The sequence below is a fragment of the Myiozetetes cayanensis genome, unplaced genomic scaffold, assembly GCF_022539395.1.
Source record: "Myiozetetes cayanensis isolate MyiCay16 unplaced genomic scaffold, myiCay2020 scf12, whole genome shotgun sequence".
Taxonomy (NCBI): Eukaryota; Metazoa; Chordata; class Aves; order Passeriformes; family Tyrannidae; genus Myiozetetes; species Myiozetetes cayanensis.
In genome coordinates, this window is record NW_026086826.1 from 22,365,255 (window position 1) to 22,388,416 (window position 23,162).

The window sequence follows — 23,162 nt, forward strand, 5'->3', positions numbered from 1 at the left end:
GCTCAGAACTCCACTTTTCAGCACACAGCAGTCGAGGTTACAGATCTCTTTCTTAACTAGAGATGTTAGAGGTAGATTTTTTTAAAATTTTATTTCTGTAATCTGATCTTTGAGAACAGCACCAAGTACCCATCAAAGACCAGCACCACATACAAGCGCAGCCCCCTTCTGTGGACTGTGCTTCCTGACTGTGACAATGTGTAGCAGGGTCTGGTCCTCTTACTCCCAGGTCCTGGTTCTCTTGCACAGATGCAACCTGTGCTGAAACTCAGCCCTGTCTCCTTCCACTTTCTGTGGGAATAAGAAGCTGCTTAGTTTGTCCAGTAATGTGTACTGTGTGGGTCAGCAGTGTATGATATAGCAGAGATCATTTTGATTTCTGTCTGATTTTGTAACTGCCAGACACTTTCCATCCCTACTTCTCTGCTAATAAGCGAAGCCTACAGTCTCAAAACTGTTCCATGAAATTCTTCTCTGTATTTGGTGCTAAGCTCCTGCAAAACAGCCATGTGTTGCTACCTAGCATTAATATTATGCTGTCAAGTAGTGATGAAGTAAGGAGCTATTTGACTGTCTCACACTGTCAGGCAACAAGGTATCAAGTCAGCTTCTAGCCTTTGCTGGGTGCAGCACTTCAATTGCAGCCATCTCGTGCTTCCAACTGTAAATATTAATGGTATAAGATAGACCTTTACTGGCTACATAATACTTGCCTTAGCACGCTATGTGACACTGTCACGTTACTGAGCTAATTATATTCCTCGATAAAAACTTTGAGGGTGGTTTTATCCTACTGGCTTGCTTTTTTTTTTTTTTTTTTTTTTCTAGCAGGAAGTTGATTAGAGACAAAATCTCTAATGTTTAGTTGTTAATAAACTAGGGTTTAGCTTGAGGAAAGGCTATGCTGGAGATGCATGAAGGAAAAGTGTAAATGAAAAAAAATTATAAACTTCCATGTTAATAATTATTCATGGAAACCCTGTTTAAAATTGATTTAGACTTTTGATTTGTTTGTGGAGTTATTTTTCCTCATTCCTCCCCCTTTTTTGTTGTTGTTGTTGTTTAGTGTACTTCCATCTTGTTGATAGAATCATATGAGTTTGTCTCTCTCTGCCTGTGAACCTTACCACTGTCCTCAGGGATTCTTGGATCAATTACTGCATACCTAATACAGTATCTAGTTATTGTGTTAATATCACTGGCATTCAGTAGGTTTGCATCTGACCGTGAACTGGATGAAGTCAACTGTAATAATTTCTTTTTGGATATTTGCTGAAGATGCAAGCATTTTAGAAAGTCTCTTTCTATGGTATAGCTTGTATAGTACATGAGGAAAAGGTCTCAAAAATGTGGTAGAGACTTCTCTTAACTTTCTACTCCATGCTTTTACCTTACTGCCACCTAAAGATAACTAAGAGAAAATACATTGTACTTCAGATTAGAGAGTTTTACTCTGATATGCTGGGAAGAAACGGCAGCCTTGTCAATGTCTTTCTTTTAAGAAGAATACCTACATTTTCTGAAGATTTTCTTGAAGATTGTACTGGGGATGGGGAAAAAACATGCTGACTCAGCTCACTGGATTTACCTCTGGTTCTCCAAGGTGAGGAGCACTGACCATGAGGCCAACTCACCCTGTTTCTAACTAGAGGATTAATTTTGGTCTCCTCAACACAGGCTGAAAGTAGCATTTTTTACAGTGCATGGAGTCAGGTCAAAATCCATCCTACAGGTGTAAGGTATTCCTGATCCAACCCCTCTTTGAGTCTGCCTGTCTCAGATACTGGAGTTCTCTGCTATTGAACAAACAGCCTAAGCTGTTCTTCCTTCTCAGCTCCATCCTTGATGCCTTATTTCTTAAACAGCAGGTTGCAGTTTAGAGAACCCCTTTAAAGGAGGCCTTTTGTCAGGGAGGGAAACTGAGGCATCAAATAGAGACACAATTAGCTAATGATTAGTTAGGCAACCCATGGTGGAAATGGTAATTAAATTTAATCTGTTCATCCTGCCTAAACACTGCCTGCACAATACCCATGGACTGTCACACCAGGGCAGTGCAGCCCTGCCCAGGCTCTAGCACTCCCTTTGCAATGAGAACTAGCAAGGTCTGGCTTAGGGTGTGCCCTCCAGTCTCTGCCTAGCTGGGGTTTGTACAGTTGCTGGTACATTGAGGCCTGAAGCCCTGAGCAAGAAAACTTTCACTGAGCTGTTGCAATCAGACATTTTTACTGTATGACATTTCTTTTTTGGAGTGAAGTACGGCATTCTCTGTTGTTTAAACCACAAGAATATTGCACTTGCACTGGTAATAAATCACTCATATGTACCTACTACAGGCTTACAGTCTGAACTTAGTCTAAACTCACATTTCCACATAAACTGACCTGTTGTTACTTATTGCCTGAGCACCAGGACAGATGCTTTTTCCCAGGGTGGCTGCTCAGTCACTCCTCTTGGGCAAATGCCCTTGAGTGCACTGCTTACTCCTCTGTGCCTAAGGGCTCAGCTCCATGCCCCATGGGTCTGTTACAGATTAGAGATTGCTGAAGGGTCTTGCTCTGATTTTACACACTCTCAGATATTGAAAGGATCTGGCTCCATCAGTCTCACTACCTGTAACTGCCTCAAGCCAACAATTACCAACAGTTTGATAAAATACCTGACTGTGCTTATGTCGCACTGTTTGGAGATAGTTCATCCTCTGCCAAAATTCCACTGGGAAGTCTTGCAGACCTGACACTTTGCTTGTTGGCTATCTTTAATTTTTATACCACAAATAAGTCATTTAATTCAACTAATAATTTAATCAGGGATTTCCAAGATGCTTCTTTATTGGCTCCAAGGAATTCTTTTGATTGATACTTACATGCTTCCTTAGAATGTTCCCAAACTCATATGTATTTCAATATCAGTAAGGTAACCATGAAATAAAGCAAGTTATATATCATTCTGCCAGAAGTGTCAAACATTATTGTTTTCTCCTGGAAGAATACTCTTGCTTCCTCTGTCACCAGTAGTTTTGGGATAGGATAGAAAAACAAGGACCACAAGTTAGGAATTTTCAACTGAAAACTTTCCTGAGGTGAAGTAAGTTGTTTCAGGGTTCTGGGTGCAGGTCAGTTGCACTCTGACCAGCCTGTGCATCAGGCCTGAGTGCTTCTCCAAGGGAGTACTGAATGGAAACACAGCTTCCATGCCTACTCCATCTAGAGAACATCACTGTTTTGGAGGCTTATCGCTTACTGGAAGGATGGGGAAAATTTTGGATGGGGATGATAACTTCCAAATCTGTAGAAAGTGACAGAAGACACCACTTTTTACTAGTGGTTTTAGGTCTACCAGGAAGGATGTGTTGCATTTTCGTACGTATAGAAACCAAACATTTTCTTTTGGCATGAACGAGTTTTGTGTCTGATTAAGGAAACAATAAAATAAGAAAGGACCAAATGGAATTTTCCATGAGACACAGCACGCTGCCTTTTCTGCCTCCCATGTGCAACATGCTGATGAGTTCACAAAATGATAAGCTTTGGGATAAAAAAGGGTAACAGTTACATCACTGTATAAACTCTGTGGAGGAGTCGGATGCCTACGCTGCCATTTCACTGAGAGTTTGGGGTTAGCCTAGGTAAGAGGACTAAACTTTAGGCTTTGTGAACACAAACTGAAAGAAACTGTGCAAAGGATGTGATGTTGCCAGGCCCTCCCAGGGCCCAGTCTCTGACTGATACTAGCTAGGAGCAGGTTTGAGTTTTTTCTGGTTTTGGGGAGTTGGTTTTGGTTTGTTTCTTGTTTTAGGTTTTTCTGTGTTCCAGGATTAGCTGGTCCTAGATGTCAGCCAGGCTAACTGTGTTCAAACCATGCATCCTTTTCCTGGATAACTGGCAAAAAGTCAACAGGGGAGAAAAAGTCTTGTTACAGGATGATTAGGGAAGCAGCTGCACCTGTAATTTCACCTGAAAATGATTACTGCTTGGAGAAGAGGGAATGGAGGGTCCTGTCCCTTGAGGGATAAGAAGAGTTCAGTGTGTGAGTGTTACCAGTGCTGCACCAGACAGAAAGAGAAATATTTCCAATTATTTCTGTAATGGGTAAATTAGACCCCAAACTATTAATGTGCTGGAGAATCACCAGAATTCCTACCCTAGTATTTCACAGGGACCACCAAGAACCAAAGCTGCCTGCAGTGGTGAAAAATCTGTTCACTCTAAATAACTGCGAAGATCTGTAAAGCTGCTGATTTTCTTGTTCTTAAATTAGAGCAGTATCACATTTTTTACTTCAGTGCTCTTATTCTTCTTGAAAAGTGAATAATCTGTTCTACCAAATATTGTTTGAATAAATTTGAGGACTGTTGTATTTGCTGCACAGTTAAATTGGTAAAAAGCTCAGATGTTTGTGCAACAAGCTCTGCCTCTCATTTAAATGGCTCTCTGTATCAAAACACATAAATGTTCATGATCTTTTGAAATCAACATGTTTTTCAGATCCTCTGGAATGGGATTTTTTTTTTAATTTCTTTTTAGTGGAAAAAATATTCTATAAACATAGCAAAGTGTTAAATTTTATTCAGATGTTATTAGGAATGGAGTCTCCTATCAGGAACTGAAAAATAGTCTGCAGAAGAATATACTTTACTAGCAGAGTTTATCAAGAGATGCTTAGGCAGATTAACATGCCAGCTTGTATTATCTGGAAGCATCATAAGTCATGGACATTTGATAGTAATCCTAAGCACATGATTAGTTTCCAAGGCACGAACACTACCCTGTAAGAAATATTTGTAGGGGTTCAAATCGAGGACCGTGGTTCCCATCCAGACACCTGAATGACTGTGGGTAGATTTTCTGAAGTGCTTAATCTGTCATACCTGGGAAATCTGCATAATTACCTTTGATCTGGCATCCTACTCAGGTGAGGGTAATTTCTGTTCTTTCTAATGTAATGGTGGAAAATGAGCTTCCTTTGAAGCCACATTGGTCCTAATCCATTGATAAATTCCCTGTAAAACTTCACACACATGTTTCAGTTCTGTCAATTTTAGAGAAAAGGACAAACATTGAATCCCAAGATACTGCTGCTACCGCACACTCACTATGAGACAAGTTACCTTTTCCATTTCATGCTCCTTAACTTCTGCCCAGTTTTCTTTTCCTAAGTACTCAAGTAAAAACCCAGACTATATTTTCCAGCTTGAAAGGGAGGTTGAATTTTCTTTGCTTTAGAAACTTTTGGTCAATTTAGCTATTTGGATTTTATGGAATTAAAACAGATTTCTGGTCTTGTTTCACTCAGTATTTATATTTTTTTGTGTAGCCTTTTCTTTTTTAAAATCCATGTTTCTTTAAAAAACAAGTTTTAAAAATTATGGCTGAACATAGCTTTGTTTCCATTTTCAGTGAAAACAGACACCAAAATAAAAGATTTTTTCAATACTTGCAGCAAAATAATTTTCTTATCAATTGTATTTTAAAAAGCAAAGTAAATGGAAACATGTAAGGTTTCAGCATTAGATTACAGCAATAGTCAGAAATACCAGAATTACCAAAATGTTCATTCGTGTTTGGATAGTCCTTGAGAAGAGATCAGAGTTACTTTTTATCTACAGAGAGAGAAGTATTTGGTCCTGCTTTAAAAAAAAAAAAAAAAAAGGAACTTAATTGTTCTAAAGCAATTTTCAGAAAATCTTCCTTCAGTGATGCATTATTTGAAGAGAGAGAGAAAAAGATAAAAGAGAAGAGGACATTAAGTCTCATGAGTCATATGAGGAAAAAAAAGGACATAAAATTTAGTATCTGAACAATGCATGGAGTGCATGAATGTGTTATAAAGTGAGCAATGACTGAAGTAAATGCCCATGTGATGTGAATGTGAGTCTACAGGGAAAACATCAGAAGGTGAGAAAAGGGAAGACAATGCCATTACAACAGAAAGGATGGTGTACAGACAAAATGTGTTAGTCTGAATACTAAATGTGTTATGTGAGTGCTGTACTTGAGCTGATTCCTATACTGCAGAGTGTTATGCTGTCATATGTCATCTGGGCTCCCTTTTCTGCTTATATTTACCGTGCACATTAAATATTCAACTGCTTCTCAGTGATGCATGCAGTAATCCTGGCCCTGTGAAGAGCTTTCTTGTCTTTCCCAGCTAAGGCACATCAGATAACCTTATTGTCTTTGCATCCTAATGCTTTTGTACCTCATGTTGTGACACACATTAAATGTGTTCCTTGCGATATCCTTTTAGAAGTTTTAGTTAAATCCTGCCTTTTGAATGCAGAATAATGGAAAATAGCAGAGGGTATTGAGGCGTTGTTCTGCCCTGAAAAAACAACTGTAAAAAATGGCATTGTGACATTTCCAATGACTTCCAGAGCAGAGCTGCTCATTTTACAGATCTAAAGATGTTTCTTCTTACCCCACATTTGACCTGGCACAGGAATAAAGCTGAGCTTTCTCTGGCTCCTACCATCAGTGGTAACAATTCTGCCATGATGGGTGATCTACAACCACACGAATGACGTGAAACCAAATAAACTCCAGCTTTTTCCCAGCTCAGTTACGCTGATCCTGCTAGGCTAATAAAAATAACGAAAAATTTACTTCAGACGATGGAATAATATTATTTCAATAGCCTATCATCACACTGTATTAAATTCACCTGTGCTGTACAGTTCTTTTCTCCAAATAGTTGCCATGATGAGGGTTTTCTCAGAGCAAGGTGCTGCAGAGGGTAAATCAGAAGTACCAGGAAATACCCCTTATGCTTCCAAGAGCAGCCCCACGGGGTGTAGGTTATGTGGCTCAGACTGGTTTTTTCCTTTCCCCAGTCTGCTCCCTGTCTAGGTCTTCGGAGTGTCAGGAAGGCTGATAGCAGAGCTGTCAGAGATAGCCTCTGCCCGTTGATAGTTCTGCTATCCCAAAGCTTGCCTGGGAAGGAATGCCAGCAGGAATGTGCCATGGGCTGGCTGTGCTGACCAGGGGTGCAGGAAGCTGATGGCATCAGTTTCGAGCTGGGGTTCAGTCCTCCCTCCACTTTTGCTCAAGCACTGCTGGCTTCAGTATGATGTTGGAGCATGCTCATGAGGGGTTTCAAATACCCCTGGTTTCATGAGGTTATGTTATCACGAGGCCAAGCACCTGCTGAAAATATTATACTGTCCATACTAGTCTTTTTCAACAGGCTGCAAGAGCTCTGCAGAAGACAAAAGACAGCAGATACAAATGTGGTCATTTACTAAGACATTAGTCTATGTTCCCCAACAGCTTGACCTGATCTTGCTGCCTGGAGTCCTGGGTTGTTCACCCCATACGAGGAGAACCTGGGGCTGACCTCCAAGCATGGTGACACCCTCTGCTTACCCTCTGCACGTTATGACAGATGCAATTAGCGTGTCAGTGAGCTGGGGCACACACAGCTCCTCAGCTGGTGCTGTGGAGGTGCAGTAGGTGAGTGGCTTGTCTGAAAATCAGGGTGGCAGCACACCTTTACTTCTTCGTTTTCCCACCCTCCTGAGGCTGGCAGCTGAATATTAGTGTTGTCAGCATTGAGCATTCAAGTTTAGGCTAAGAATAAAAAATGTCATGTTGCCCTAAAATATATTTTAATATGATTTTTTTTAATTCTGTGTTGTATTTTTTGTCTGTCTATCGCTCCTAAAATCTTCTCTAAGATTGGAAGGTCTAGCAACTTCTTTGCCTCCGTGGAGGCTGAAATGTGTGTGTGAGCATAAGTACCAGCCACCTGGGGCAGAATTGTTCAGTTTGAAGGTGTTTCCAATATTGCTACCCTATTTTACTAATAATGCTAGGCTAATTTCAAAAATTAACAAATTCTGAAGTATGAAAGTATCCTAACCATCTGCAGTAGGAAAGAGGGTAAATTCAGGACAAGAATCTATACTGATGACAAAGGGAACAGAGTGCTTTCAAATTTTTGCAATCTCAAGACAGAAACTGATGAGAATAGTGGCTCAGAACTGGTGCAGTGTGGAAACTAACTTGCATGACTGTATTTACCATTAGATTGCTCTATAAGTCTTGAAAATAATATACTGTTTATATTTCTGTGTATAAGGTACAATATATATATATATACAAGAGCAAGACATACAGGTAAAGCTGTGGTGAGACTGGGGGAAAACAGTGTAGTTGTTACATTCCTGATGTCCACATCTTGTAGTCAAATGATAATTATCCATTAATAGCCTCATAAGTATGAATATGTAAATAGCTATTGAATGCATTATTCATGAATCACCAGGCATTAATTATTGTAATTAAGTATCATTTGCTACGCTCATATTACTAACCCTTCCAGTTAATGAATACATTAGGTAATCACTGTAGAGCAGATTCAATCAAAATTCCGTGTGTCTGTGCTATGGAAGCCTGAGAGAGTTTTATTGAATTTAGATTCAATATTGAACATACCTTACATGCTTATCAGTGTATTTTTAATGACATGAAATGTGAATCGTAACCTCCAGTGCATGATGCTTGTCCTCGGGCCCAGGAGGATGGATTGGTAGCAGCTGGAAGTGTGTGTGAAAGCAACAGTGGTGCAGCTCTGTGAACTAAAGAGAACTTCAGTTCTGGGACATGAAATCCACCACCACTTTCAAGTATGTCACGTGTGTCCACACGTACAATAGGAGAGGGTGTGCTTTGTGAGGAGGTGCTGTCCCAAAGGTGCTGCTGGTGACCGTGTTCAAGAAACAATTTCAAAGTACAGAGGGAGCTGTTCACCAGTCGGTGCTTTTTGCCAGCACCAGCAGAACACAGCACTGCAGGACGTGCTCCTGAGCCTAATGGGGCCTTGGGGCACGCTTCAAACACAAAGTAAAATGAACAACCAAACCCTGGTTTTTGTTTTTACCCTCTGGAGTTCCATTCCAAGTAATAGTAGTCTCAGTAACACAGAAGAAAGATTTGTTGAAGGGTTTTGTTTGTTGCCTTTTAAGTTTATACTTCTTAGGACCAGGCTTCATGTTTCTTGAAGTAGGAATTTTGAATAATTTGTTGAAAATGAAAGTTCCCTTGCTTTTAGGAGAATCACTAACTCAGGGTTAAAATATGTAAGTTCAGGTGCTGAAGGTTAACAGATACAAGTAAAGTGCCTTCTTGACTGAACTTTTGGCTGTCAGGCCAGAAAAAATATTTGCAATGAAAGAATGCAACCTTTTTTTCATCACTGCTAGTTTGAAGCAGATTTTTTCCCATTTTCATGTTCACATGCACTGAGTAAATGTTTGGATCTAGTTTCTTCAGCAGTCTGGGAGTAAAAGAATCTAGAGAAGCATACATTATCAAGGGTGTTTTCAAATGCACAAACACATGGGTTCCGTGCAGTTAAAGTTGTGGTAAGGTACTGCTGGCAGAGTTCAGATTGTACCTGCAGAGGAGGGTCAGTCAGAGCCTGTTTTTCTAAGGGCCAGAAGTAGAAATGATACCAAGCTCTTCTCAATGTGGCATTGAGTGTTTTTAATTTTTAATATTTCTTTTTTTCTTTTTTTTGGATGAATAGTGAGATTTTCACAAAAGCATGAACTCAACATGGAGTTTGTGTTCTAAATAAAAAAAAATCAAGTATCAAAAAGATTTTGCTGTTATAACATGATTTTAAATATGAATAATGGCCTTTTAAACCCCTTGAATTCTAAAAAATCTTAGCAAATGGATGTGTTTACAAAAAGATTAGTGCTTAAGATTAGAGTTAATATTCATCCAGATATTTTTTAATGTTTACTTTTAGACCTGTTTCCATTTAGTTGTCTGACAGCTGCATCTCTTGAAAAAAAAAATGTAGAAGAAAGTTATTTAAGTTAATCTGGAATTTTTTTGTTTACTTAACTTTTAAAACTAAAAATATCGAGTCTGTTCTCCACTGGGGGTGTTGGAAGAGCTGTGAGTGTGACAGGTCCAGCCCATGGGCTGCGATAGCTCAGTCAAAAAGGGATGACCCAACAAAAATCTGGGGAACAAAGGCCTTGTGATGCCCATCAGTTTTCTCAGCGTTGACAGTACCTAAGGAGGAGCCGAGCAGTAAGAGTTGCTTTAAGCTCCTCTCTGGATTGTTGGTCTGGGGGCTCGTTCATGTAGTTGTGCTCTGTAGGGTACCAAGAGCTACCTGGCAGAGGTGATTGCCCTGAGGGGTAACACAGCACGGCAGCTGGGGCGCTTCAAGTGACGGGAGAGCTTTTTTTGGGAAGCACCCTGCCGTGCCAGCAACCCTGCAGAACACCCTGGGGTGAGTTAGCCTCAGGTTTTGTGTGGTGTACCTCTGAAGTGCAAGTGTTCAGGAAACATGGCACACTGAAAGCAAATGAACAGAGTCAACAGCAGAAAATGAGGGGCAGACGTAAAGAGACAAAGGCAGAAGGTTTATTTTGTGTATAAAGGTAGGAAAGTTATGTACACGTGCACGATGTAGTTGAGGATACAGAAGTACAAAGAGGAAAGGAGCAACATTTCTGAGGTCAGGGGATGTTTCATGATGACAAGGCATTAGAGGAAGTAAAGAATTAATTTACAGGTGAGTGTATTCAGCAAAAGAAAGAATGAACTCTGCTAATATGATCTAGATTAATAACTTGCATATTGCCGTAAATTCATATAAAACCTGTATTTAATGTTGTATGTACACTCATATCAAGTTTCTAGTACTGAATAGAAAGAGTTTTGGAATCTCTATACAAATGTGTTCTCTGTTTTTCACATTATGCATATAACTATAACAGGGCAGATGCACTGTTATCAAATGTATTGTTTCTACCTTTCTTCACCATTAATACTAGGATGAAATTTCTGCTTAATGTAGTGTGTCCTGTGGTGTATATTCTATAAAGTACATAACACTTCAATTTACTTATGTGGAAGCTGAATTAAGCCCAGTGAGAAAAGAACCAAAACAAACTTTATTGTGATTTTCTTAATTTTAATTATATTTAAAAAAAAAAAAATGGTTAGTGGCAGTAGTCTTTTTCATTTAAATTTTTACAATTTCTTCTTTCTTTGCCTTTAGTTAGCATTCTGAAATATGATAGCTTTCATTTCAAATTATTTGTGTTTAAATTTTTTTATTTTTCATTTCAGTAATACTGCACGGAGTAGTGCTTTTAGCTATGATTAAATGAAAGCTACAGTTTGGAATAAAGTTCCCAGCATAATATGTTATTGTTTTAAATTTCACCATATGAAAGAAAATGGAATAAACTCTAAACAAAGTGAATGTTTTCATTTTGTTTTGTCCTTGATATTTTGAACCCAAAGGCAAACATTTTACACATAAATATTTATTTCATTTTAAAAACATAATTAAAAAAAAAGATAAAAGCAACCCAAAACATAAGTTTGACCCCATTATTTTATCTGGAGTAAAAAACAATTTTCAAAAAAAAGTATTTTCATTGGAAAAAAAGTATCGAAAATGCAGTTTAGTTTGTTTGGTTTTTTTTCTCTTTGCTGGTGTTCCACAATTCCCAGTATTATATGTGATTCCCAGTAAGATAACTAAGCCCTACGTCTGATAGAATATACATTTTTGTTTCTGACCCCGTTACATTAATTTCGTCTTTGGTGCTGGAACATGCATTCCCATCTAGTGTTTATTGACTGCTTTCAAAGAGGAAAGGATTTTTTGCGAGATTATTATTTTTGTATATATTTTGGGTCGTTGTTGTTTGATTTTTTTAATAAGAAATTAACAAGAAAATTGCCCCAATCACTTTTTGGGTATGATAAAGACAGTAAAGACATTATCCTTGAATACAATTATTATAAGTAAATATATTGTGCTTAATTTTTATACTAAGGCAGATGCTTGAAACAGGAATATGTGACATAGCACAGAGATGAATCACATTTTTTCCCCCACAGATATGCAGAAAAGTTTGTTCAGTTTTTTTCCTCCCCCTGAAAATAGGAGCAGGCGTTTTCATAGCACAGACCTTGCTGCAATTGTGTGCTGAATGGTAATCAGGGAAATAACAGAATTTGGGACATTTATGGAAGTGGAAAATCAAAAATAGAAGTCAGATCCATTTGCAGGGGCTTCTGCTATATCCTTCACATCTCACTGATATACTCTCTTAATAATAAAACACCAACTTATACGTGCTCATTCTTTTGAATCCTCGTTCAAGGATGCGATTCAAATGAGTAAGAGTGCAGAATCTGTGCAAATATTGTAATGAATGCCTAAATAGATGTTTTCACCATTCATAAATGGGGGGCGTTTTTTGCCTTAAAGAATTGTTAAAAAAACCAAAACTAAACAAAAATTTACTTTTTACTACTGTTTTATGTTTAACAGTGTATTTCAGTTGTGCCTGCGCTCTCAAAGGCAGCTGCAAAGATATTTTGTTGTTTTTTGCTACATATCCTGTGTTCATAATTTTTGGGTCCCTTATTTTCAGTCTTTTAGGAATCCATGGACAACCAATAAACTCAATTATCTTACTTGCTTCCTAAGAAGGAAAAATCCCGTAATTTTTGTCTGATGACACTCATCTATTAATCAATAACACAGATTTACTTGAAGTTGAAAAAGTCTTTAAACAAGCAACAAATCTATGGTTTTCAAGTCCAAGGTACTTACTGGGCCTTTCTTGAAGAGGGAACAATGGTAAAGATTGAGGTGGTTGTATTTTATCTCAGTATAATATATTGGAGGTGTACAGGCTACTGGAGCAGAGGATCAGGATTAGTGATATAAGTGCAGGATTGCCACTAATTCAAATAGATGTGGGAGCCTCCTCAGCAGGCTGTCAATTGCTAATTCCAAACCATTATCTAATTATCCAAAAATATCCTACACGATTTCACGGGTGTGAGACCTAACTGCCCACGAAACATCAGTGAACGTGTGACGTAAAGATAGTGTAAGATTTAATGTAAAATTAGCCTTATTGAAGGCAGTGGGTCTTTGTCACTCTATTGTTGCAATAGAGTTTGAATGCCCCCGTCAGTAAATCTGACAGTTTTTGTTAAAGTGAATTGCCTGTCGGTGTGTCCCAGTGTCACCCTGTGGCAGTGCCTATGCAGAGAAATGCTCCAGTGAGGGTGGGATGAAACACTTCCTAACCTTTACTAGCATTTATCCTAAAACTAATCAGTAGAAAACCATTCAAAGAAATATAAAATGAGTTTTAAAACTGATGTTTGTATTGCTTTGCTAAGTTATTTGGTCAAGGCATCTTCTGCTGCAGTAAAAGACAAAAGTTTGAAGACTGCTTAGTAGTCTTCCTGATCTCCCCACTCGACTGCTGGTTCATCATCCATTCGTAGAATAAGATAGGAGAGAAGCTGAAAGAGATTCTGCCACAACAATAAAGAGACAAAAAAGGAGAGGTCGCTTACATCTATCTCACAGCGTTCCCCGGCAAAGTTCACATCGCAGAGGCAGTGGAACTTGTTGATTAGGTTCTGGCAGAGGCCCCCGTTCAGACATGGGTCAGAGCTGCACTCATCAATGTCCTTTTCACACCTAGAGGAAAGACTGCAAATTCTAAGCCTCTGAAATCATGAATCAAATGTGTCAGGCAGGCATATTTTTAATTCAAAAGCTTTTTGGGGGAGGGAGAGGAAGATGCTCTGGGGCATATTTCCACACGTGTTTATGATTTTATTAACTACCTGATTAGCCACACACAAATCCTGAACTTCCTGTATTATTTTCAAACACAGATAGTTAAGCAGGCAATTTCATATCTGTAAAGTGTTTCATGGTTAATGGTGCTTAGCAAGGTGTAATGAAAGCTCGAGTATGATTTTAGAGCTAACTCTGGCACAAGTCCTGCTGACAGCTTGCTTATCCTTTTCATTGTTCCAGGAAGCTCAGGGCACGTTTTCCTTCTCAGTAATCTGGATATAAGTCAAACAAATGTGTGGTTTTTTTCCCAGCTGAGTGCTCCTGGAAATATTCACCTACCTGTTTGTTTGGAGTTTTTTTCCCCCTTTTATTTTTTTCCCCTCAGTTTGGAATATCAATAGATCCCAGCACAACCTCCTACCTGGTCTCTCTGAGATGGGCCCCAAAAATGGTAAGAATGGTGTAGAACTGGCTTTTAAAAGCCTTAATATGTATCATTACATATTTTTGAGTTAATTCTGATGATAAAGGAGTTTTGAGTTCTTGTAATTTCTCAAGGTGACCAATGGAAGGATAATAGGAATGTGTAGAATTGTCTGAAAGCTACTAACGATTTGGTGATTTTGTCCTCTGACAATGCTCCCTTTTAATTCCCTTTTCCCTTTCATCAAATAATGCTAACAGTTAATCCTAATTTTTCCAGATAAAAATGCGGGTTTATTCTTGAAGAAGAATGTGAGAAACTCCCTCTGAATTATAAGGAATTGCTTTGTTCAATCATATTCATAACCCTGCAACAGAAGTTTAGTGTTACATCAGAGAAGGGCAAATTTTTATATTAAACACTTTTACCTTATTAATCTCTGAAAATTTTTCAATGGCTTCTTTAAATGGTAAATTATATTCATGTATTTCAAAGACCTAAGGTATTTATCCAATGTATAAAAATTGTATAGCTATGAACTTACTTATGCAAATTAAAAAACCCCCAACAACCTCTCAAATCTTCCAGGGAACCAGGCACCTGAATCTAAATGATCTTCAGGAACATTTAAAGGCCTTTAGGTAATTTTGAATCTCTCAGCCTGAATTAAATGAAAAATTTGTTTTCAAGATACAGCTATATCTCCTTTTATGAAGAGTAATATTTTCATATTTCCCTTTCTACCTGCTATAAAGTTCATTGGGCTTTTTTTTGTGTGTGTATGATCCCAAGTCAATTGATTGGCATAGAAAGATACTGTTTTCTCTCTACAGTGCATCAGTGGCTTCTTAAGGAATGAAATATTGTGTTGAAGGAAAATACCTGCTTTATCAATCTAATACATAAATATGCAGAGGGGTTTGGGTTTAATTTTCTTATTAACTGATATATTTGAATTTGTTCAGGATTAAAAAAAAGTAGGGGTGAAATTTTCTCGTTTGATATCCTAAGACCTCCCACCACGGAAGTACCACTGGTTTATGGTTCGGCAGGCTGAAGGAAAGGAGGACAAGTAGTCAGTTTTAGACACTGGAGAAGAATGCCTGGCTGTGATAGTCAGTTAGCGTGTGAGTCGCTTGGTGCATGGCTGTGTTGGATACGAGAATCGTGGGAACCGTAAAATAGAGATTACTGCCAACCAGTGGGATGGATGCAAGGAACACGCGTTCCCAAAGCTGCAGTTAGCAAGTTGCCTGGCAGGGCAAGGAAGAAGGAAAAAAATAATTTCCTTCTGCCTTAAACTCCCAGGAAATACACACAGTGAAGAAGTATCTATGAATATGCTTTTACTTCTTAAAATTTCATTTCATTTTATTTTTTTCACCTCTGCTGAACGTCGTGAGGTGGCACAAAGACAACGTGGATGCTAACAGTGCACCGCAGATGTGTCTGCTGACCACACTGTGAGATGAGGGGATGGGAATTGTCTTTTCCCCTATTTTTTCTATCTTAATGTACTGTTTCCTCAAAACCAGTGGGCTCATAGGTTTTTTGAGAGAATGAAAACCTTTTGTTGAAAACTTCTCTGTGTTATAGCTTGGTCCAGTTGCACTTTTGGATTTTAAATTGGATGTAATGCAAGTTTCACTGGGAGTAAGTATGGTATTTCCTTTCTCACTATCCAAAAGATACCCTTGCCTGTTCAGACCATAGTGGGACTGTGACAACGCCTTCCTACATTTTTACAGCCCTTAAAGGCCTGAGGCTGTCAACCCTCCCTGCTCCAGAGCTGTTTGTAGACCATTATTAAATGGTAATTAAATTGTGAAATATGCAGCAAAATGTTACAAATTCCACTGTGAGGAAGGTCCCTCTGTTTCAGGCTAAGCAATAACATGTAAAAAGTTTTTCTTAGCCTCCTCTAAAAATAATAATTCTGTTTTCTTACTTCAGCAATTAGTAAGAAAGTAGTGAGCTGCAATACCACCAGGTATGTCACCTCATCCCATCCCTGTGATAAAATAGATTGTATATTCACAACACATACATGTGAAAATGAAACAGCTTTGCATATTCATGTGACAGTGTATGTAGCTAATTTATATACATGAGCAGGGTGTGTGTTTATGTGTCCCCACCTATAGAAAGATAACATTCTAGCGTGTCATACATAAATTTGGCACAGATTAAAAAAAGGCACAGGGAAGCAAGCATACAGTGCTGTTTAAGAACTAGTATCTTGCTCTGGAGTTACTGGTGCTACATTGGACTGAATCTTGCTGTATTCACTTGTGATTTTTGTTTAAGTAAAACTGCTTTACTTCAGCACCTTAAAGTCACTCAAACAAGGAACTGCTACACTTAAACAGCTGCCTTGTCTGTATTTCTGAAGGAGAGCAAAGCCCCTATGGCTGTTAACCCCTCAGGGCTCTTTTGGAACCGCCTGTGGCAGAATTGCTCCACAAAGATCTGCAGGGCAAAGCATCTCACCGTTCTCCAACAAATCCCGGCAGGCACGCACAGGTCAGCTCACCGCCAAGGTCGGTGCAGTTGCCGTAGTTGAAGCATGTGAGGTTTCTCTCTTCGTTCCCACAAACTGTGTATGGTAATCTCCTATATCTAGGTAAAGAGGAAGACAGCAGCAGTTATTTGCACCTTCCTGATCTCGTGCCCTCTCAGCTGAAGCAGGGGAGCAATGCTGTTACTGAGTGGGATATTGTCTGAAAGGGTGACAGCAGCAACTGAGATCTGAGACTCACAGAACATGTATTGCTGAACGTTTTTAATTTGATGAATTTAGTATCGTTCTAGTTACAGTACTGATGTGGCTCTATGGAGATACCCAGACAGGATTTTGCCTTCTCTAAGAGCAACGGGACATGCTTAGAAGGGAGAAGTTTATGGTGTGCAGAGAAGGGCAGTGAAAGGGAAGAGAGGCCAGGGAAGAGCCTGCAGCCTTTCCAGAGAAGAATCTGAGATGAATAAGAAACAGTCATGAGAGGAGTGTCAGAAGTGATGGAAAAAGTGGACTGTGTGGTGTTTGCAGCCACCAGGAAAGCTGGGCTGAGAGCAAGCTGAGAGGAGTAGACCCACTTAGCAAAGATGCTGTGCACGAGGAAAAAAAACTTCTTTGCCAGCCTTTCTATTATAATTTTGTCTTACCCACCAACTCCAAATTTCTTTATTTATAGTTCCAGAGCTCTATTACTGTAATAAAAATATAGTTTTAGAGATTTAAAAACCTTAAAATATTTTTCTTAAAAAAAAAAGAGATTTAACTTGTATTTTCAAGCTCTGGAAGACTTGTAATCCTGTCATCAGAGAGCTCCTAGAAACAATGCTGGCAGCAGAACAAGAGAGCTATGCCTTGTTCCCTCTGCCCTTGCCTCATCAGTCTCTGCCTGAGCTGCCAGCACTTCAGCCTCAGTCCACATCTAATTGATCCATACAGCTTTCTGTACTGCAGAGTCCTTATACATTGACTCTGCAGCCATGACTAATACGTAGTTAGATGCATAACATCTGTGTTGAAAACAGAGACATCAGTGATGTAACAACCCTTCAGAAGAGACTTGACAAAATCACGCGGATCAGCTTTGTTTATAGTACCTGCAGAACCTTCCAGTGAAGTTAGCAGCACACAGGCAGGAGTATCCATCAATCCCATCAACGCAAGTGGCCCCGTTGGCACACTGGTGGCCAAGGCAGTTGTCTATGTCCTCTTCACAGTTTTCCCCCGTGTAACCAGGTTCACAGCTGCACTCGTAGGAGGTGACCCCGTCGGTGCAGTTTCCATGAATGCAGGGGTTTGAGGAGCACTCGTCAATGTTGACTTCGCAGTGGGTGCCGGTGTATCCATCAGGACACGTGCAGCGGTAGGAAGTGTACAAGTCTTCACATGTCCCCTCGTGCATACAGGGAGCTGAGCTGCAGACATCTACCTGCAAACAGCCAGTGCGAGCAGCGTTTGCAGATATTTTGAGAAATTGCTCCTCTTGGGGTTTTTTAGTTGGGATGTCAGCGTTTTCAAAGTATGGGAGATAAATGCCACCGATGTCTATGGTGCTCATACATCCTCGCAGGCCATCTAGACTGTCAAAGGCCTTGTCAGCCACGTAGATGTCTGTATCTTCTCTCAAGAAGTTGAGGGTTCCTGCAGCAGCTGTGCTAGTTGCAGTGTCTTTTTTGTTATCTATGTCCATGTGCCATCTAGAGGACTGGGACAGGGGCTCTACCATAGAGACCATCACTTGATGCCATTTCCCATCACTCACAGGCACTGAACTAGCCAGGGTCAGCCTGTAAAAGCTGTTGCCGCTTTGCAATTGAAAAAGTAACTTGGAGTTGTGAATACTGATGATAACAAACTCTGGCTCCTTCTCAGCATACAGCAGGATCACGTCAGTGTCCCTAGTTCGAAAGCCAAACACGATATTGGTGAGGTCTCTGCTGATTTTTCCGTTGCTTCTGTAAAATATCGCACTGCTCCGGCCGCTAAACACTGCGTTAGCAAGACCTGTGCAAAGATAACAATTGAGAAACCAGGCCAACTTTAAACCAACACACGTGGAACTATATCTCTCCATGCTCCCTGTCATGTGAGTCCTTTCGGCTTTGCTGAAAATTCCACCAGTGTTTCAGTTATCCCTTTCTGCCCCTTATGACTGTGGAAATTACAGGGCAGTGCCAGGATCAGCTATGTTCACATCAGAAGTGTGCTGCTTTGCATCATCTCAAGTCAACACTCTAATATACAATTTTTCATTAGTGTCATCTCTGTATTTCAAAAGAAGACATGCATTTGTCATTTTATGTTTCTTCCCTAAGTGCAGGTATCTAGTTATTCCCCATGACAGGTCTGGACGGGCTGAACATTTCTCCTCAGTTCTTTTTTTTTTTTTCCAGGTGTTTCTTAAGATGTTTTAGAAAGGATCTGGTTGGATGCCCGTTTACTCTCACTGATGCAAAAGGATGAATTTAATTGAAGTTAGTTGATGAACATCTCCCTCAAAATCCATGTAAGAAGAGCCTGTCACATTTAAAACCAGCTTCTCCTGCTATGCAGGCTCTGCCACAGCCCTGCTGACAGCAGTGAGCCTGTGCTGGTGGGACTGGCAGGGCAGCAGCACTCAGCTTGCACTGCTGTGAGTGAAAATTGATGGGCTACGTTGTGGCAGTTTTATGGACATCTTCACAAAGGTATTTGACATCATTCATTAGCATGGTTTCTGCTAAAATGCACTAACTCACTGGGCTGTAAATTTACACATTCTGAGATTTATGAGGATTATAGACAGGGAGGACAGACAGGAAGGAATGTCTTCTGTCTGTATTTCAGAAAAAATTAGCTTTGAAAGATCCTAGCACTGATATAAGGTGGGTTTCTGAACTATCTGTGGGCATAGTAAGTGTTGAGGAAAGGAACCCCTGGGAGTCCCAGTATGAAGTTATTGACTGTATATCCTGATACTAAAGGCAGCAGAGGTGTAACTAAATTTCCTGGTGCATCAAATGCAGTGTATTTCTCACAGAAGAAGTTTCCTCAGAGGAAATCATACTAAAAATCAGTTGGAGTTTTTCCAAATTATTTCTGATTTTTTTAAAACGTCTTACAAAGCTGCTGAGCTGTGTTTTTTTTTAAGCTCATAAAGCTAAATTACCCCTGTAGAACTCTTACAAAAAGTCCTGAGCACAGCAAGCTGCCTCGATGTGCTTTTACTCTCAGCTGTGCCACTGGGCATACAGTTTTGTTGCTACTTAATGTTCCCCACATCAGCTTCTTGTAATGTTTTGTTCTCTTTTATGGAGTATTGTGTAACCTTTTGTACTCTTTTATGGAGCGTATGTCTTCCAAAAGGGCTTGCTAATCGTAGCCATCGAGGTACAACTGTGGCCACAGCCCCTGAAAAACAGCTCTTTTGGTGCCTTGGCTTCAAATTGTATCCAGAGCAGTAGACACCAGGCTGGCAGAGAACTCACTGGCCAGGAAAGCTTTTATTACCATCTGCTGAACAAGAAGTTTATCCTGTAGCTAAGAATACAATTGGTTTAAAATGCAGCTCTATAGTGCAGGAATTTTAGAATATCTTTTAGGGAAACTCCCTACTGTTGCCACGTAAACCAGCACAGAAATCTTAAAGTGATGACCTTTAGATATTGAAAACGTAAATGACCTTGAGTTTAGCAGAAGGAAAAAGTTCAGATGCTTTTCTATTTGCTGTCACTGTGTTTATATTCTACCATAATATGCAATAGTAAATTTTATGAGAGAACATATTTTGATGTTATCATTAAAGCCATCTATGAGAGAAGGTGCAATTATTTTAATTTCAGTTATAAATTTTAACAAGTTCTGCAATGCTGATTCTAACAATCTCCATAAAACATCCTATTGGTCTGTCTATGATAGAAATCTTTTGTTGACCAACCTTCTCATTCCTAAAACTCAGCCATTCTAACAGCTTCAATCAGATTGAGTGTGAATTTATCTTCCTTCACGGCTTGGTTAGGGCTTTCTTCGATAGCAAAAAGAAAAAAAATATTTCTTCAAGATCCTTACTTGCTTTTTTAATTCCACTCCAGAGTGGGTAGGAGAAGGAAAGAGATTAGCTGTCTAAAGACAGCTAATGCTCATCAGTTTCCAAATAGACTCTTTGGTGTGCAGGTGCTTCTTATGAAGACACTAGTTGAGTAACTGTTCTGCTGGTATTAAGGTGTCTTTCTTCAAAGCTATCAAAGAAAATCAAATGATGTAATGTATGTTATGTATCTTGTCCTTTCAGGAAGATAGAGAACATCCTAAGGTTAATTCAGCACTGGATATCCTCTTATCTCTTTGCAGTGATAGTATGAGGGGTACACTCACACCCTGGCAATGTACTGATCTATTGCACAGCACATTGAGTCGAATAAGTAAATATCAAAGGTCCTATAAACATTGGTGTCTGAGTCAGAGTGTCTGGCTGAGAATTTCTGGGCTTGGTAGGGCAGAGTCTTCCCATTAACCTTACTTAAAATTGACATATAGTTATTATTTTAATACAGAAATAACATTTGAATGAACTTCAGAGGCAGTGAATATTTAGTTTCAAGGCAACGCTGATGAAAATTTTGCTGATCTCCAAAGATGATTGGAATAACCGAAATGTACCTACATTCAAATCCTTGGTGCACCAGCTGGCATTGTGCTTCATGAGGACAGGGCCCAAGCTCACACCACTTAACTTCCTCGCATGCCTTCCCCACTGTGTTGGGGGGGCACGTGCAAGTGAAGTCATCCCAGATTGAATAGCACACACCACCGTTGTGGCAAGGGTTGGACTATGGGGAAAGAGAAGAGATAACCTAAGTATGAATAAAGTTTGGCGGCCTCCCAGCTCTAGGGATGGGGGGCTGTTTGGCAAAAGGGAGTTTTCTGTTTATTTCAGGTGGAAAAACTGGTAAAGACGAACACTATGACAGCACAGTGTGTTCAATAATTGGTGAAAAACAGTATTTCAACCTTAAAAGAGTTTAATTCTCCCCTATGCAAATACAATTTCATGCTGATATTGATCATATGTAGCATAACAACAAAATCTGCCCCTTTTTTAGCGTTTTTACTTGTTTTCCTAGGATGACATTATAATCAAATAATGTGTGGAAACATAAAAAAAAATTAAAATAAATTCCCCATTATAAATATGTGAAAATTCTCTGAAAAATGTCATTCTTACCTTGCAGAGGTTGTCACCAGTGCAGCCTTGGGTGACATTAATAAGGGTTCGGTTGATAAGAGAATTCAGTGGATTGGTGATGGGAAAGAATTCCAGTGGCTGGTTATTCACTCTTACATCTTGGATACAGCCTTTGAAATACCTGCCGTTTCTATCAGTTTCTTTGTTATCTGGTAGGCCTCCAATGTAAAGAATATCCTTGCTTTGGATGGTTAGTAGTGGAGTAGATATAAAGCCTAGGTAGTGAGAGGACTGGAACAGTTCCATCTTATTTGGTTCTATTTTTAATGTTATTAAGTAAAAGTTTCCATCGTTCACAAAGTGTTTTCCTAATAACTTAATGGAATTTAGGGCTGACATTGTGAGTTTCCCACCTTCCAAATAGACTCTTACGTAGAGGTAAGTACTGTTTCTCAAAGCCAGCAGCAATCCAGAAGCCTTGCGTGTTCGGACAAACATTGATATGATGAAGTTCTCATTCTGAGTGGCATCAACGGAAAAAGCAGCATAGCCTGAGGAGTCCTCAGATCCAAACCGGCCTGGAATGTACTCTTGAGGTTAGAGATATGGGAGGGACCAAAAAAAAAAAGAGAAAAATAAAATAGTTATGGCTAAACGACAAGGGGACCAATGCGATGATCAAATAACTACTTTTAGTAATATTTACGTATGGTAGTAAGATGTGCTTGTATTTATGGATGAATAAAGACTTGATCCAGCTGTAAATAACTTCTATTTGAGAATTCCTCTTGACTTCCATGGCCCTAACATTGAGCCCCAGTACAGGACCAGATGTTATATTACTGGGCATATTTTTCCCCTTTATCATGTGCTGTGTAATGCTGTGTTTTCAAGTGGTTAAACAAGGACAGATTTCTATAGTTTCCTGGATTTGTCCTCAGAAAGATCATCTTGGAAAGAACCTAGCTGCTTTGATCCTCTGATGACCATGGAAGTTACTGTAATTCTGTAATTTTGTGATTTTTTTTGCACAGATTCCAACTGCAGAAAGCTGATCATCAAACTCCTCTTGCATAAATAAGGCACCTATGTGGGCATGGGCTCCCTTGTTCTCTACCAGAATTTTTGTTCCTGAGGCTCAAGATGTGCTCATATGCATCACCTTGTATCGACTTCTGAATCCTGCTAAGTCCTGTGAGTGCCTGTGGTGCTGTGGTGTCACGGTGGAAAAATGATCCTACATCAAGTAAGCTTTTTTTTTTTTTTTTTTGTGCTTATCAATTAAAATTATTAAACCAAAACCATCTGTCTCTCTCCCTTACTCCTTATTTTTAGTAATGATTTTCAGACTTGTAAGGATAAAAAATATGTAGCCAAAACTGTATTTTATTCTGATGAATCATCTCATTAAAAAACAACAAAGAGTTTCTATTTTTGCACTGTTTTGTGATCTTGTCCTCAATATTATA

At 39.3% G+C, this 23,162-nt stretch overlaps 1 protein-coding gene across 2 annotated transcripts in view; it reads right to left on the reverse strand.

Annotated features, from left to right (window-relative positions):
* Positions 1 to 23,162, reverse strand: part of CRB1 (crumbs cell polarity complex component 1) — a 99,796-nt gene that overhangs the window by 13,636 nt on the left and 62,998 nt on the right. For both annotated transcript variants that reach the window (XM_050306975.1, XM_050306974.1), the window contains exons 7-11: positions 21,733 to 22,283; positions 21,172 to 21,337; positions 17,627 to 18,533; positions 16,508 to 16,636; positions 13,362 to 13,488 (exon numbers count right to left, since the gene is read on the reverse strand). In XM_050306975.1, coding sequence (XP_050162932.1) covers positions 13,362 to 13,488; positions 16,508 to 16,636; positions 17,627 to 18,533; positions 21,172 to 21,337; positions 21,733 to 22,283 — 1,880 coding nt within the window. The remainder of the gene's footprint in view (positions 1 to 13,361; positions 13,489 to 16,507; positions 16,637 to 17,626; positions 18,534 to 21,171; positions 21,338 to 21,732; positions 22,284 to 23,162) is intronic.